The sequence below is a fragment of the Lactuca virosa genome, chromosome 1 (assembly GCF_052849685.1).
Source record: "Lactuca virosa cultivar CGN04683 chromosome 1, Lactuca_virosa_CGN04683_v6, whole genome shotgun sequence".
Taxonomy (NCBI): Eukaryota; Viridiplantae; Streptophyta; class Magnoliopsida; order Asterales; family Asteraceae; genus Lactuca; species Lactuca virosa.
Window position 1 is genome coordinate 182158349 of NC_136426.1, and position 17910 is coordinate 182176258.

The window sequence follows — 17910 nt, forward strand, 5'->3', positions numbered from 1 at the left end:
TTTTTATTCTCATTTTTTTTTCTAGTAATAAAATTATTAATAATAAGAAATATGACTTAAAAGTATTTAAAACAGGTTTGATAAGTAATTTTTATCGTTTTCCTAAAAATCATATTTGTTTTGGTGCGTATTGACAATTTGGTTTTTAAATAATCATTTTAATTTTATTATATTCACATCTATTCAAACATTAAAATGTGATTCTTAACACTTTGCAATTATAACAATAATTTATTTTTATTTTTTTTCAATTATAGCATCCTACTTATACCAAAACCACATACTTTTACATAATACATAAGAACATGAAATTCACATACTTTTACATACATATACCACATATACACCAAATACAAATACATTCACATACACACAAAATAGCATCCTACTTAAACCAAATACACATAATTTCACATATATAGATAATAACATCCTATTTATACCAAATACCAAAATTTCACAATCATATACCACATTTACAACAAACATACATACATTCACATACACACAATAACATCCTACATATAACAAATACATATAATTTCACATATCATATATATACTTCTACCAAATACTCATATACCACATACATCAAATATCAAATATACACACAATTTTCACATACAAATATCAAATATACATACAATTTTCACATATGGCAATTTTCACATAATTTTCACATACAAATACCAAATTCACAAAAAAATGAAATAATAGAACCTGTAGTGGCGGAAATCCACGGATATGTAGCCGGAAAAACTGCTATTCACCCGATGAAACTACAAATCGACAGTAAAGATGATGTAAGGTCAAATGTCCTCCAACAAAACCTGGGAGCCATCCAAGATGTCACAAATCTCTTCAACAATATTTGCAAGGGTAACATACAAATTAAATTACCAAATCTTAGAAATTTAATCAACACTTTTTCAGTGTTAACATACAAATTAACAAGGAAATTATCAAAGAAAATTACATTTCTTCAAGAAATTGAGTTAGAAATCGGTCCCAAATCACACCTTCATCCTTAATATCCTTAATATGACACAATGTGGGGAGAAATCGGGATGGAACAAGCAAATTGAAGATGAACTCGGAAGAAGCTGGAAGGGGCGAAGGGTAAACAGAAAGCAGAATGGAAGAATGAAGTCTACTGCGTGCGTTTTTTTTTATCTGCGAGAGGCTTTACCAGTGACGCCTTTAGCGGCGACAAATAGGGTTTTACCGGCGACACTTATCAATAGCGGCGACAATCTGGAGGGAAGGGTACCGCGTCATTTTTTAGTGAACTATTGGCGGCGACAATTTCAACCTTTAGCGGCGACACGTATGTCGCCGGTATTAGGTTAGTTCGGATAAAGTGACCCCAACCGTTGGATTGGATATTTGATCGGACGGTGTAGATATAACAGAAGGGGAAAACGCGGATTCGGGTGATCACCCTTTAGCGGCGACGCTATTACCGGCGACATGGGCTTTTAGCGGCGACAATCTCTAGTGTCGCCGCTAAAGACCTCCGTCGCCGGTAATAGCGTCGCCGCTAAAAGGTGATTTTCTTGTAGTGTTGGAGAAGTAGCATAACACAAAAACTGATTGTTCAAAGTCCAATACAATGTGGTGGACCATTGTGATTTATTAGAGGGAATTCAAGGTTATACAATGTTTTTTGGAGGAAATACAAACTATGAAGCGAACCCCAGTGCATTTGTAGTGAAATAACCATAAATAGAGGCTGAGGAAAGTTGGGTTTCAAAAAAAGTGATGAAATTTTAGATTTTCTAACAAAGAACTTCCACAAATTAATGAAGAATCCAAACGGAGGAAATCATCTTTTAGAAAAGATTACAAGCAACAAGCTCTCGTTAACACCTTCCAGAAAGCCAGTGATTAGATATAGTGGAGAAAAACATCATTTTTCCAATGATTGCAATGCAAAAAAAAGTAATGAAAAATGGATCATATAATTTCTAGAAATATCAAGAAGCTGAGATGAATGAGAAAGTGCACATGGGACAAATGTGGTGGAGAAATATCAACTGAAGTGGAGATCTGGTCATCATCTGATGAGGACTCTAATAAACAAGTCTACGTCTTCCTTAGGGTCGCTATTTCGATATCAACAAACACATCAAAGGATCAAGTATTTGATTTTTCCAATTCTAATATGTCTGTTAATGAACTCCATAAGCATTTTGCAAATGTTTCCTCTAAACATGTAGAGAAAATGATTCAAATTCAAAAAGCATAGGAAAACGAAAATTGCTGGGTTACATCCTACACCAGTCAAAGATATGATATATGGCTTACTTGGATGTGTATGCCCTTTATTCATGTGATGAGAGAAAAGTTTGGGTGTCATAAAGTATACCTCACATGCACGACCAAGTATCTGAGGGTTACTTGTGGAAAAAGCTCTAAACCACACTTCCTCTTTTTCTGAAAAAAATATAAAAAGTAATATGTTAATATTTAATCACAAACATCTACTTGGACAATGTACTTGGGTCCCGATATATTTATGTGATCCAACATATCAACACTTGATCAGGCGGATCGCTACCTGGGTCGAATCATTTAAAAGTCAGAAGTAGAAATTTAATTATTCATAGTTTACAAAAAAACAAACTCTTAAAGTAGAGGTCAATAACAGAAATGATAAATGATTGGATTTGGGTTACATGAGACATTTATTTTTCTACTAAAAATAAATGGGTCATTATCCTTCTATTTAAAGAAGTTGGGTCATGGATGAAAATATCATGAAATCATTACATATAAGACCCGACAATAAAATATTTAACAAAATGACATCTACCTTGGTAGTCGGGGCCATGTGCAACGAATTTACGAAGATAGGGAAACACTCTAATGCCAGGCAGAAAAAATCTGTCGTTGGTTAGGATGTATTCTCCAGTTGTTGTTTGAAAAGGAGAGAGATCTCCACCAATTATGTGATTCCATGACTTGTAATAACCCAATGCATCTTCTTCTTCTTCATCCTTGTTCTCTCCATCTTCATACACAAGACTCACCCCACACTCCTTTACAACTTCATTAAACCACTTTACAACAGTAATAGTAACTTGGTCACCAGCCTCCATCTCATTCATCCCAAACATCCAATGACTTAACATCACCATACACTTTCCATTTTGACTATATACGTCCATGTAATGTTCGTATATCCACATACGGTTTTTTGTTATATTATTAATTGTCATCAATGGCCGTCCAAGGGACTGATCATATGCAGGCGTCTCATCCAAAGCTTGTTGTATGTGCAGAGAGCAGAAATTGAGTCCTTTAAGGAGGTTGTTTGGGGATGATGATGATGGGATGGTAAATGATATTGATGGCCCCTCGCTTTTATGCCTAAACCAAGTCGGCATCTCCTCCGCCTCATACCTTGTGCTGAATATTCCAAATTCATAGAACATCATCTGCCAAACACAAACCATCATATTAATTATATTATACGTATTCACATAAACACAAACAGTTAAGTTAACTAGACAAAACCTGGATTTCAGATTCTGAAGAATTAGTTCCCACGCGCCTTTCGTTAAGGAAGTCTAAATTACTCCAGCCCAAGCTGCGTAATACCTTTTCCTCAACACTCACCATTGCTTGGATTTTAACAATACCTTCAATTTCGTACGACCCACGTGCGCGATATAACCATGTGTAATCTTTCCAGTTTACTGACAACTGAAGTCGGGACATTTCTGGATTAAATACAACTTTTTCTACATGGTACTCATCCTCAGGATTAATAAACAACTTTCTTAGTGTTCGTGGAGGATACTCAACTGACTTCAATTTTTTACAATTCTCCATACTAAGTATCTCAAGCCTAGGAAGGGTTCTCACACAACTGGGCATGTACTTGATAGGATTGTCATCTAAATATAAATGCTTTAACATGGATAGGCAGCTAAAGTCAATGGGGAAGGGTTCATGGGACAAATTATTATTGGCAAGTGACAACCTTACTAAAGACCTCGGTAAAGACATTGCAAAGGATTTCAAATCACATGGAATAGCACCCACAGAGGCAGAGAAAGTGGTTCTTCTGTTTATGTCAATGTTGCTAACCGTGCACATTTCCATTGAATCCATATCCATATCCCTGATTCCAGATTCACCTAGATTACAACCATTTAGCAACATTGTTGTAACCTTCTTTAACATGCCCATATTTCTTGGAAGTTTTTCAAGCTTCTTGCAGTAGCTCAGATCGATGAGGACAAGTTCAACACATTGCCCAATTGATTCACAAACATCAACCAAACCAATGCAATTTCTAAGTATTAACCTATTGAGCGCAGGGAGTTGATCAAAGTCACCAACACTATGAAGTTGATCGCAGAAACTTAAATTAAGAATCTTCAGTGAACCAAACAAAATTTTCTCTTTTAAGCACGATTCATCCAACTACAGAAATGGAAGTAAGTTAGTTTAGTATTCAATTTCATCAACTCAAAATGGATGAATAATAAATGAAGATAAATTTACCTTTTGCCTTTTCCCAAGTCGTTGTGGATTACTATAACCAACAAATGACTCAATATTGCTATATGACATGTCAAGAGCAACAAGATTCTCTATAGGTAAGTCTAATGGTATAGATTTTAAAGGAAACCCATGCATACACAACCATCTTATTTCTTCTGGAAAGTTGTCATAAGTCCCATTCATAAGCACATAATTGAGTTGTAGTAGCATCAAATTATCCATGTTTCTCAATGCATCTGTTTTCAACTCAAATGATGCACGTACCTTCTCCTTCTCAAGATTAAGCATGTCAAGGGCAAGGCCTAGAAGATTTCCCTTACCCTATGAAGAAACAGATAGCCAAAATAAAAAATTAGCAAATACAAAGTGATTTAAAAATTCACACTACTAACAAGTATACATAAGCTCTTACCTTTTTTTGTTTCAATACTTTGAACGACTCCTCATGACACCATAATCGACTTCGTTTCCATGGCTTGTTAGGTGATTCTTGATGTACTTTCCATCTTCCCATCTGTTGAAGCAACTGATGCATCTTCAAGTCGTTATTCCTTCCAATACTAAGAAGAAATCTGTCAATGAGATTTGGAATCCCAGATCTTGTGTCTAAACCACATGCCCTTAATATTGTTTCACTGACATCTTTATCCATTCCAACGAAAAAACAAGCAATATGCTTAAACAAGTCTTTATCATTGTTTGATGGCAAAGAATCAAAGCTCATTTTCAAGACATTATTTATACGGGAACCAATCTCTTTTTTTAGCCCTTCTATGTACCCTTCCCAATAAGCTACATCTCGATTATGTAGAGACTTTCCCAAAACATCAAGAGCCAATGGATGTCCTTGACAATACTTCACAAGCTCATCAGACACCTCTTCATAACCTGCCTTAGGGTGGTTGCCCATGAATGCATGGGAACAGAAAAGTTGTTGTGATTCAGTCTAATCTAAGCCTCCAAGAAAATGTTCTACATGTTTGGGTTTAATGTTTGTTTTGAATAGTGCACAACTCTCTGTCAACCATCTGTCCTTTGTCGTTATTATAACTTTGCTTCCCGGATGAAAACCTTTGCTTCCGAGTAATGCATCCAACTGAACAAGAGTACTGATATCATCAAGAACTAGAAACACCTTTTTACGGGCCAGTGCATTCTCTATCTTTGCGGTGTATATCGAAACATCATGAACTTTAATTGAAATTGTTTTTGAAATGTCATTGCACAGTTATTCTTGTAAATCAAGTAACCCATTAAACTTTCCATCACATTTCCTTGTGATATCTTCAATAAAGCTACTTGTGTGGAATTCATGGGAATATAGCCCATAGACATGTTTGGCTAAAGATGTCTTCCCGATCCCTCCTATACCATAAATAGTGAGTATGTCTGCCGTATGTAAGGATCCATCTTTCAACCATGAAGTGATGAAGTTAATGGAAGACTTCATCCCAATAAGTAGTGGCTGAAAGCCCTGTAATAAGGGTACATGTAATCTACGGTAGATGTCCTTCACAATTTCTTCAATAAACTCTATCTCAAACCTGAAACTTAATGTAATAAGAATTACAAAAAACAATACACAAAACTAACAAACCAGATTTGAGGATTTCTTTTATGTAAAGATCCAAATCAATATTATATGACAAGTGTTAGTGTTAGATATATGTAGAATAGGATTTATTTGCATTTACGTTACTTTATTTCTATTTTCCTGTTTTAGGTACTAGTTTGTGTATAAATGAGGGTTTAACCCCTTTACCAATGACAAGATAATATTCCATAAATCTGATTCCTTCAAAACAACTATTAATTTTAAACTTTTAGTTAAGTTCTTCGCATCAAACCATATTATCTTCTCATTCTAACCATATACATATCTAATATGTAAGGTCATAAATATTTATGTATAATAAGAACAATACTACCAATGTAATATAAGTTTTCACTAATGGGCCTCGTAACTTCACTATTTTTCAACAAGACTGTCAAACTTAACTATCAATGTGGTAAGTTTGAAAAAAAAGGCAGTAGGTTATCCTTTACTACTTACAACATAAGTTATTTATCATAAAATACGGTATGATTTGAAGGTAGTATGGTATAAGTAATAATAGATGTATAGCAACATATTCGAAGTTTGGTTTTTAATAAAAGGGTTCATTAGTTATTTATGCAACAACGTTTCGTCTTTTTCCCGGTTGTAAAAAATCGTAAAACTCAAGCTACCCAACATCACCATCTATTATATCATTTTAGGACTAACAGACAGGTGGTTTTCATATACTTACAAAGCAACCTCACTACACAAGTCCTATACTACTCTCAATAACATTTCACTCATCCTAATCTAAAAGATGATTAAGAACAACAAACTTATATATCAAGAATACAGAGAAAACCCTTAATACAAAGTAAACCCTAAAATGAGAGAAAACAAGAGAGCTTCTGTGATCTGAATAATCGAATAATGAACCAACACAAGCCACTAAGACCTTTAAATATCCGGGTCACCTTCAACCCGAAGATCCGCGCATTAACCCGATCTGAGAAATGAACTGAACATATTCAACCCTTCAACATATCAATATTACCTGTAACACCCTTATATAAAACATCTAAACTATACCAACTAAAATGTTAGTTTGAAAATAAACAATATAAATTTTAACAGCCCCCCTCAAACTAACATTTTTAAAACAACTACTTAGTAGAAAAAGGATCAATCATACAAAGTTTATCACTAAGAATCTCATGTTGTGAAGACACAAGAGACTTGGTAAATATATCTGCAACTTGATTAGAAGAACTAATTTTAACCAATTTTACAACTCCTTTAACAATTTTCTCCCTTATAAAATGAACATCAATCTTAAAATGTTTGGTTTTATCATGAAACACTGGATTCATAGCTAACTTTATAGCTGACTCATTATCACAAAAAATATTTACAGGAACAGAAACTTTAAAACCAATATCATAAAGAACTTTTAGAATCCAGATTAATTCACATGACAAAAAGCTTAAAGCTCTATATTTAGACTCTGTTGTGGAACGTGATATTGTAGTCTGTTTCTTACTTTTCCAAGAAACAGGTGAATTACCAAAAAACACTGCATAACCAGTTACAGATTTTCTAGAAAACAACCTCTTTGCCCAATCTGCATCAGAAAATCATTTTAATACCAATTCATTAGACTGAGATTTTAAAATACTAGCACATTTGCCTGGACTGAATTTAAGATACCTTAATAATCTCATTCCTACCTGAAAATGAGCTTTAGTAGGTTTATGCATATACTGACTGAACACATGCACAGCATATGCAATAGTAGGTCTAGTAATAGTCAGATAAATAAGTTTACCAACTAATTTTTGAAAATCAGTAATATTTTCTACGAAAACATTTTTGCTATCATCAAAAACAACATTTGACTCAAGAGGTGTTTTAACAGGCTTACAACCCAACATACCAAAATCATGTAAAAGCTCCAAACAGTACTTTCTTTGACACAAACAAATTCCATTTTGAATATTAATCACTTCAATTCCCAAAAAATATTTTAACTTCCCCAAATCTTTTATAAGAAACTGTGACTTCAAAAAATCTTTTACCTTTGTTATTTCATTTTCACAATTCCCTGTAACAATAATATCATCAACATATACTAGTAATATAACAATCAACTTCCCTGAAACTTTAACAAACATAGAGTAATCATTATAACTCTGTTTAAAACCAAAACTAAATAAAGAATTACTCAGTTTTTCATTTCACTTTCTTGGTGCCTGTTTTAATCCATATAAAGACTTTAACAGTTTACAAACCCTGTTGTCATTTTTACTATGATAACCAGGAGGTAATGACATATAAACATCTTCTTCTAGAGACCCATACAGAAATGCATTATTAATGTCAAACTTATACAAATTCCAATTAGAATTTATAGCTAAAGTAAGAACAACACGTATAGTAACAATTTTGGCAACAGGAGCAAAAGTCTCCTTATAATCAATACCTGCCTTTTGATTATAACCTTTTGCCATTAGCCTAGCTTTATATCTTTCTATTTCTCCATTTGCTTTATACTTTATTTTATAAATCCAACGACAACCAATGGGTTTTCTATCTTTAGGTAAATCTGTTATTATCCAGGTATTATTCCTATACAAAGCTTCCATTTCATGATTCATAGCTTTAACCCACTCAGGGTTAAGAGATGCCTCATCAAAGGATTGAGGTTCAACAGTTTTATCAAGATTAGAAACAAAACATTTATTTTCAGAAGTTAACTTTGAATAATTAAGAGTTTTTTCAATGCCATATTTATATTTTCCTTCTACAATATAATCACTAAATTTAGATGGAAGTCTAGTTTCTCTTCTTTCACGAGAAATACCAATAGACTGAATATCAGAAGAATTAGGAACAAAAGAATTATTTTCCTCAGTCCTGACAGATGAGTCAGGAGAACTAATAGAACTAGGACCAGACCCATCAAATAACGGCACATTGAACTCTTCAAATCTCAAACTAGTATCTGAATCTTTCCTTGTATGATCTGTTCTACTAGGACTTAAAGGAGAACTAGCACCATCTAAATGATGGTCCAGTCTCTGAGTTCTACTAGACACACCATCATCAACATAATTTTCAGTAGATACAGGATCATCATAGGAAAATGGAAACACAGATTCGTAGAACTTAACATCCCTGGAAACAAACATAGAATTTGAATCAAGACTCAAAACTTTATATCCTTTCTTGTCTAAAGAATAACCCATAAAAACACATTTTTCAGAACGAGGAGAAAACTTATCAGAATTATTTAGATTAGTAGTAAAGCACAAACAACCAAACACACGAAGATTATCAAAGTTAGGTGATTTTTTATAAACTAACTCATATGGAGAAAGACCTTTCAAAACAGAAGAAGGAGTTCTATTAATCAAAAAAACAGATGTGAGAATAACATCACCCCAGTACTTTAATGGAACTCCTGATTGAAACATTAAAGACCTAGCAACATTGAGAATATGTCGGTGTTTCCTCTCCACAACTCCATTCTGTTGTGGAGTGTAAACACAAGTATTTTGATGAACAATACCATGATTATCACTAAAACTTTTAAAACGAGAATTTGTAAACTCAGTACCATTATCAGTTCTTATAGTTTTAATAAGAGCTTGAAACTGATTTTTCAACATATTAAAAAACACCACATAATTTTGAAAAACTTCTTCTTTGGACTTAAGGAGAAAAACCCAAGTAGCTCTAGAGTAATCATCAACAATAGTAAAAAAAACCTAAAACCTCCTATACATTCAACTCTATAAGGTCCCCACACATCCAGATGAATAAGCTCACCAAGAGACTTTGTCACATGACAACTATTATGAAATGCATCTCTGGTCTGTTTAGACTTATGGCAAACATCACACGGTGGTAGAGAAACATTACTAAAATTAAGTTTATCTCTAAGAATGTTTAAAGCTTGGTCAGCAGGATGACCAAGTCTACTATGCCAAGTAAATTTAGACACACAACAAACATTCTTCGAAACAGAGGACTTAATACCTGCTATATATGGATCAAGATAATAAAGACCACCAGATTGATTACCAATCTCCACCGTCCCCTTGGACTGTGAATCCTGAATATGAAAATTATGTTCATTAAAAACAACTTTACATTTACTGTCTTTGCACAACTTATGAACAGACAACAAATTAACATTGAAATTTGGAACAGCAAAAACATTAAACAATGTAAGAGAACTTGACAACTGCATATTCCCAATTTTATTAATTTGAGCTGAAGAACCATTAGGGTGACTAACCCTTAGATTCAGTCTAGAAACATCAATTGAATCTTGAAGACGAGACTCAGAATTAATCATATGTTGACTAGCTCCTGAGTCAACAACCCATTTAGAACACTTATTATCAAGAAATGAGTTACATGAAATACCTGCCATATTGGCATTGACAGATGTATCATCTATCCCTTGCTTATTGTCACCAATGAGACTGAGAAACTTAGAATATTGCTCATTAGTTAAAAAATGACAATCATTACAATTATCACCAGCTCTAGACCCAGAAGATTCAGTTTGAAACACAGAAGTTGAATTACTAGAAAAGGTTTTATTTTGATTATTAACTTCTGACCTTGGCTTGTAATCTTTTGGATAACCAATGATTTTGAAACACTTATCAATAGTATGACCCTTAAGACCACAGTTTTTACACTGTGGTATTTGACCCTTGGACTTAGATTTTTTCTGATCAACAAAGTTGGATACAAAAGCGGAAGCAGAATTCTTAGAATTTGAATTTAAAGAATTAGAACCATGTTTTTTATTTGACTCCTCACGAGATACTAAAGAAAAAGCAGTTTTGATAGAAGGAAGAGGATCCATTAACAAAATGTGACTCTTAACTTGATTATAAGAATCATCTAAACCACTCAAAAACTGCATTAACTTCATTAATTTTGAATGACTCTTAAAACTATCAGCAGCTTCACAAGTACACTCAGTAAGACTAGTTAACCCATCAAACTCTTTCCAATATGAATCTAGTTTACTAAAATAATCAGACAAAGACAAACTACCTTGAGAAAGAGACACAATTTTTTGATGGACATTAAAAATAACAGAATCATCTGTTTTATGATAAGTTTCATTTAAATCATTCCAAAGATCATAAGCACTTTCTGAACAAGCATGGTTGGCATATAGACTCTCAGAAATAGAACCAAGAATCCAAGAACAAGTAATAGCATTGGCACGTTCCCGTTTAGACTCTTTAACAGGATCATTAACAGGTTTAGACACAGTTCCATCAGTAAAACCAAGTTTATTACGAGCCTTCAAAGCTCTAACCATAGAACTACGCCGGATCCTAAAATTTTCAGTTCCTAACAATTTGAAACTGATAACACTAGTAACTGTATAATCTGAAGGATGAACATACAAAGGATCATCAAAGTTGACAGCAGGATCTGGTTTACCCCCAGACCCACTAGAAGATTCAACACCAGAATCAGTCATATTTGCAAGAAATCAAACAAACAAAGATATCAGAGAAAGCCTTAGAGTCCAGATGGTCACCACACTATATGTATAAACCAAAGGGCTTATCGTCTAGCAGTATCAAGAGTTGGAAAACGTGTTCCTCGTCCAAGGGGTTGAGGGTTCAAGTCTCGTTCGAGACATTGGTGTGGTTTAGGATTAGATTAAGAGCTGTCTAAAATAAATAAATAAATGTATAACAAACATGTAAAATTATCAAAATAATTAATCTATCTATATAAATTGATTAATGAGATCAGATAACACGGATTCAACTTTGTGCATCTTAGTGATCCTACTATATCAAATATATGTCTATTCGATGATATTAAAAGAAACTTACTGAAATGCATAGAGTGAAGATGATATTGACATTTTCATATTGGTGAATATGTGGTTACCTGCCATTTATGTCATTTACTTTTAAATTAGCAACTTCGATAAGTGCTTTATTCCATCTCTCTATCTTTTGACCCCATTGACTTCTTTTATTTTCATCTGTCTCTTTATCCATTTTATGTTTATGCTTAGCCATTGCATCTCCAAAGCTACTTTGTTGCTTTCTGACATGGGTGGGCTCCACATGATAAAATATGGGGATGACAATGTGGTTGGATGTGATACGCTGCTCAAGGATCAGCACCAATTCATCCAGACACCATGTTGAAGAAGCATAATTCTTAGACAATACAATAATAGAAGCCCGGGATGCCTTAATTGCACTCTCCAATTCTGGTTTCAGATTTTCTCCTGTTTCAATCTCTTCATCATCCAAGAAGGTATTGATATTGGCATCAATGAGGGCCTTATGAAGGTGATCAGTGAAACTATGACGAACGTCAACACCTCTAAAACTTAAAAATACATCATATCTATGATCCTGAGTTGATGAACTAGGACCACAAGTTGATGAACTAGGGCCATGAGTTGATGAAGAAGATGAAGATCCTTGTGGCAGTTCACAGAGAACAACCATTATGAGTTATGTGCTGATGACTCTTCACCTACTCCAACTGGGCAACACCTAGTATGTATTCCTACGTCCACCCGTGATCTAAGTAAGCTCTGAAACTCCTCCACCGGTTATCGAAAATGTCAGCTGGTTTCACCGGCTTTCCTCACTCTACTTCAATGTTAGAGTTGATAGTGGAGCCATAATGTGTATGTGTGTTTAGAGTTGATAGTGGAGCCATAATGTATATGTGTGTTTTAACCCTCGATTTCAGATTTTTGTTCAAAAGCCATTCATAGCTTAAATGCTTAATTATTGCTAAACTCAGTTGTTTGGTGTGCAAGAGACATATGGGAATAAAGCTGAGAGAGACTGCTCTTCTTTCAAACAGAAACAGACTGATAAATCCAGGGGCGTAGCTACACTATGTGAAGGTGGGTCCGAGGACCTACCTTTTTTCCTTTTTAATACAACAATTCTATATAAAAAAACATAAGGAACTACCTTATTTTTGCCAAAAGACCTACATTTTCATACTTTTTTCCATTTCATTTATATAAGGAACCACGTTGATTTTGGTTCTAGATTCGCCACTGGATAAATCTCAACAACCGAAATTTCATGGCAGTAGCACTTATGTGACAAGTTTCTGGATCCTTTAACCAACACAGATATAGCTAAGTATTGATATTGAATAACGATTACATTGCCATGGGCAGTGGCGGATCCGAATAGGGGCCGGAGGGGGCCATGGCCTCCCCGGTTTTAAGCCTAATACCTTACATATATACCTTTTATTTTTTAATTAAATCCAATGGTCATTATAATTGTTAATTTTGCCCCCCTGTTTAGAATTACAAATTTAGTTATGAACCAACAAAATCATCCGAAAATCACCTATGAAATTAAAAATAAAATCATTGATAAAATAAAATTATATAATCAAAAGAATCGGTATTACATTAGGAAACTCATAAAACTAAGAAACTATCTTTTAAACTCTATAAAACAAAATCAAATCTACAAAATTATTAACTCAAAGATTTGAGTTTAAGAAAACAAGATCCATAAATTTCGAAGCCGAAACATCCAAATCTCACCGGAATAACACCGCTGACTGCCGACTAGCTGCATCTCTCCCATAGGTCTTTGTCGCCACTAGCCGGACCACCAATTCTCCATCGTCGGCTTGTCGCTTCTCCGTCTTGCTCTCTTTTCTCTTTCGTTCTCTGTTCCCGCTGTCGCCATTGACCAATCTTCCTTTTCGATCTCCTCTCCAGAATCCACAAGATGACTATACCGGTATTTTTTCTTTCTCTCTCTAATTCTGATGAGTGTTTCCCTTTCTCTTGCTTTATGTCTATGAGTATCACTTAGTATTGTATTAAGATGATAGTATAGGGCATATAGGCATAGAGCAAAGGTGCAAAAGTACTTTATCTGAAAAGCTTTTACCATAAATTTTTAATTTATTGATATTATCGATTGGTTTTTTATTATATAAAACCTTTGTAAACATTAAAAAAAATATATGTATAGTGTGAATTGATTAAAATCACAACATATTATTTATTTATACTTTGACATCATCGTAAAAAAAACATTTAATAACTTATATTTTATTACAAAAGATAGATGTTTTATATAATATATTTGTTGGTTGTTATTTTATTTTTATTTATATTTTGTTATTTAGCGATTGATAGTTAACTGTTTTATGTAGTATATATCAATATGAAAAAACAATCCACGGTTAATGTTTTATTTAAAAGAAACATGCAAATTCTACTTTATACCCCTAAAAACCATGGGATATTTTTTTGAATGAAAATACCCAATAGCTAGTATATCATTTGAAAGAGAAGTTGAAAAGATTAATCTACAAACAATTGTGCAATACTTAATAATGCAAATTTGAATAGCGATATAACAATATTTGTTTCGAATTTTGATATGTTATAATTTTGAAACATTTTTTTTTTGTCTATAAGGTTTTGTTTTGAAATTTTAATTTTGGCCCCCTAGTTATTGTACTTGTGTTCCGCCCCTGGCCATGGGAATCATTTAGAAAACAGTTACTCAACTAACTGAATTGATTGTCCTGTTTTTTCAGCTTATTCATTTTAACCTACAGCGTTCCTATTTTGATTTAATTACCCCACAACTCAACACCAAATACCATTTTGGATATTGCATAAGATATAGGCGAGTTCAAGCTTTCACTAGATATCAACAAACAATAATTTGAAGATCCAAACAGGAAAAGAAAGTTTCTTAATTAACAACACAAATCCCCAAAATTAGCGACACCAACCTTTTTAAATTTAAATTTCTCTATCACTAGATCTAGTATCATCATATCTAATGGATTTCAAACTATTAATAGGTTTGTTACAAATGATATGTTTATGAAACTAACAAGGGATGCTCTCTCTCTCTCTCTCTCTCTCTCTCTCTCTCTCTCTCTCTCTCTCTCTCTCTCTCTCTCTCCGCCAGCCACCAACCTGTCACCACCCTTTGCAACCATCATCCTCCGCAAACCACCTCCTTACCCTCACCCCTATTTCTCTTTATCCTAATAAAATTGCATTACCAACCACCACAACACCATTCAATCTCCACCCTCCTTCGCCAGCCACCAACCTGTCACCACCCTTTGCAACCATCATCCTCCGCAAACCACCTCCTTACCCTCACCCCTATTTCTCCTTATCCTAATAAAACTTCATTACCAGCCACCACAACACCGTTCAATCTCCACCCTCCTCTGCCAACCACCTACTTTTACCAAACGCCTCTCCCTATCAAATCTAAAAGTGAAAATCTCGTCGGCCCTTCAATATCCACCATAGTCGCCGACTGGCGTACCATCACATCACCACTCGTAATCGTTGTGGTCTGTCAAAGCTAGGTTTTGCAAAATTGATCCGGACACAAAAACCCCTATACTAATGTTGCCCTAAAAAATGTACCTCCGACGTTGTAGATTTTTGTAAATCTAAACCACCAATTGAGAATGAAGAGAGAGAGAGAGAGAGAGAGAGAGAGAGATTCATCTAGAACTTAGTCAACCATCTTAGATCTTGGTGCAGAGTGAAGATATTGACACATGAAGATCGACAGATGAAGATCGACAAAAGCACAAATGAACATCAACAACGGCTAAAAGGAACCGGAATGCAACTACTTAGGATGTATTGTCCTGTAGTTGTTTGAAAAGGAGAGAGATCTCCACCAATTATGTGATTCCATGACTTGTAATAACCCAACGCATCTTCTCTCCATCTTCATACACAAGACTCACCCCACACTCCTTTACAACTTCTATAAAAGGTTCATGCCTCTGCGGTGTAACGGTGATAGTAATGTGGTCACCAGCCTTCATCTCATTCTTCCCAAACATCCAATGACTTAATATCACCCTACAATTCAGAGTTTCACTAAATCTGTCCACGTAACGTTCGTATATCCACATACGGTTTTTTGTTATATTACTAATTGTCATCATTGGAAACAAAGAGACATCATAATCTGATAAATCCAACTCCTCATCAAAAAGGTTTAATGTGTGCAGAGAGCAGAAGTTGAGCCCTGTAAGGAGGTTGTTTGGAGAAGATGATGGGATGGTAAATGATATCACTGGCCCCACACTTCTATGCATAAACCAACTCGGCATCTCCTCAGCCTCATACAACATGCTGAATATTCCAAATTCATAAAACATCATCTGCCAAATACAAACCACCATAATAATTAACATTATATGTCTTCACATAAACCCAGACAGTTAAGTTAACTAGACAAAACCTGGATTTCAGATTCTGAAGAATTAGTTCCCACATGCCTTTCGTTGAGGAAGTCTAAATTACTCCAGCCCAAGCTACGTAACACCTTTTCATCAACAGTCATCATTTCTTGGATTTTGATCATACCTTCAATTTCGTAACCGTTCAACCCAAGTGAAGAAGATGTCCGGTCTAACCAGTCTAACGGGACTATTGATAACTTGAGTGGGGACATTTCTGGAACAAATACAACTTTGTCTATATGATAATCATCAGCAACATTAACAAGCAACTTTTTTAGTGTACGTGGAGGATACTCGACTAACTTTAAATTTTTACACTCCTTCATACTAAGTATCTCAAGCCTAGGAAGGGTTCTCACACAACTAGGCATGGAATTGAAAGGATTGCCATCTAAATATAATTCCTTTAACATGGATAGACAACTGAAGTCCAAGGGAAAGGATTCATTGGACAACTTGTTCTTTGTGAGTGACAATGTTACTAAAGACCTCGGTAAAGACATTGCAGAGGACTTCAAATCACATGGTATAGAACCCACAAAGGCTCTGCTTATGCCAATGTTGGTAACCGTGCACATTTCCAGTGAATCCATATCCATATTCTTGATTCGAGATTCACCGGAATGCAACTACAACGGTAGAGTTTTTCTTTGTTTGATGGCATGGATATACTAAGGTCAACAAGGACGGAGGAGAAGGTTCTATGGTGGCTGATTGAGGTGGGTTTGATAGAAGTGAATGAACGACTGAAATTAGGTTACGGGAACGGAGAGAACGTGAGTTTAAAAGATAAGGAGCATATTCCTTATAAGGGTAAGAGGAACGAAGCAACATGTGAGATATTATACTTCTAGTTTTTCAAAAAAAATTGAATTGCCCGCCTATCCATATTAAAAGGATAACATAACAGATGTTAATGAAGCGTACATGTGTTACTTTGTGTTTTATGAGTAGTACGTTTAGTTTTAAAATTGTTATATCTAATAGTTGTATTTTGATTGGTTGTTTGTTAATCACATGGATTACAATCTCTAACCATTAAAATTAAAATAGAAGGTCAAGATTTAAACTCCTTGTTTTAAGACTTTGGTCTTAAAATTTGATAGATATATACTTTATAAAGCAGTATATATATATATATATATATATATATATATATATATATATATATATATATATATATATATATATATACCTCTAAGGGTATATAAGCTTATATACCCTTAAGGGTATATAAGCTAAGGCACCCAAACACACCATAATACATGGTTTTCTTTGATATATTCATTATAATGTGTAACATCCCAAAATTCAAGGCAAAAAATTTCATTTTTATTAGGTTATTATAAAACCAACAGTATAAGAAAACATCCATAATATCATGTCATGTCAAAACCAAAGTAGAAGTAATCAAAACATGTTATCATAAAACAATATCAGAGTGTAATCCGAAAGATCTCATGTGCGGAAAACCATAGTGTGATGCGATGCGATCAAGCCGGCTCCTTTCCTTTGAAATTGAAGTACCTTAAACCAAAACTAAAAACCGTAAGCACGAA

At 34.3% G+C, this 17910-nt stretch overlaps 2 protein-coding genes and 1 pseudogene across 2 annotated transcripts; all 3 read right to left on the reverse strand.

Moving 5' to 3' along the window:
• Positions 1-2171: 2171 nt before the first annotated feature.
• On the reverse strand, positions 2172-5425 carry LOC145124971 (TMV resistance protein N-like). Its single transcript, XM_079060455.1, has 6 exons — positions 4928-5425; positions 4516-4836; positions 3520-4434; positions 2816-3440; positions 2369-2436; positions 2172-2207 (listed from the first exon to the last, which is right to left on the reverse strand). The coding sequence occupies exons 1-6, from the start codon at positions 5423-5425 to the stop codon at positions 2172-2174; spliced, it is 2463 nt and encodes an 820-aa protein (XP_078916581.1).
• A 6325-nt stretch (positions 5426-11750) lies between these two features.
• On the reverse strand, positions 11751-12567 carry LOC145124987 (toll/interleukin-1 receptor-like protein pseudogene; annotated as a pseudogene).
• A 3168-nt stretch (positions 12568-15735) lies between these two features.
• On the reverse strand, positions 15736-16965 carry LOC145107702 (uncharacterized). Its single transcript, XM_079044647.1, has 2 exons — positions 16351-16965; positions 15736-16270 (listed from the first exon to the last, which is right to left on the reverse strand). Exons 1-2 carry the CDS (start codon positions 16948-16950, stop codon positions 15782-15784), a joined length of 1089 nt encoding a protein of 362 aa, XP_078900773.1. The 5' UTR covers positions 16951-16965; the 3' UTR covers positions 15736-15781.
• Positions 16966-17910: the final 945 nt, after the last annotated feature.

What these genes read in the sequence shown, in the direction of transcription:
- LOC145124971 (XM_079060455.1), bottom strand. Translation starts at nt 5,425, where the DNA reads ATGGGCAACCACCCTAAGGCAGGTTATGAAGAGGTGTCTGATGAGCTT. An exon ending in AAGTATTGAAACAAAAAAAG is followed by an intron (nt 4,837 to 4,927) that starts GTAAGAGCTTAT and finishes GTTTCTTCATAG; the next exon opens with GGTAAGGGAAATCTTCTAGG. An exon ending in GACTTGGGAAAAGGCAAAAG is followed by an intron (nt 4,435 to 4,515) that starts GTAAATTTATCT and finishes CCATTTCTGTAG; the next exon opens with TTGGATGAATCGTGCTTAAA.
- LOC145107702 (XM_079044647.1), bottom strand. Translation starts at nt 16,950, where the DNA reads ATGGATATGGATTCACTGGAAATGTGCACGGTTACCAACATTGGCATA. An exon ending in CTTCAGAATCTGAAATCCAG is followed by an intron (nt 16,271 to 16,350) that starts GTTTTGTCTAGT and finishes TGTATTTGGCAG; the next exon opens with ATGATGTTTTATGAATTTGG.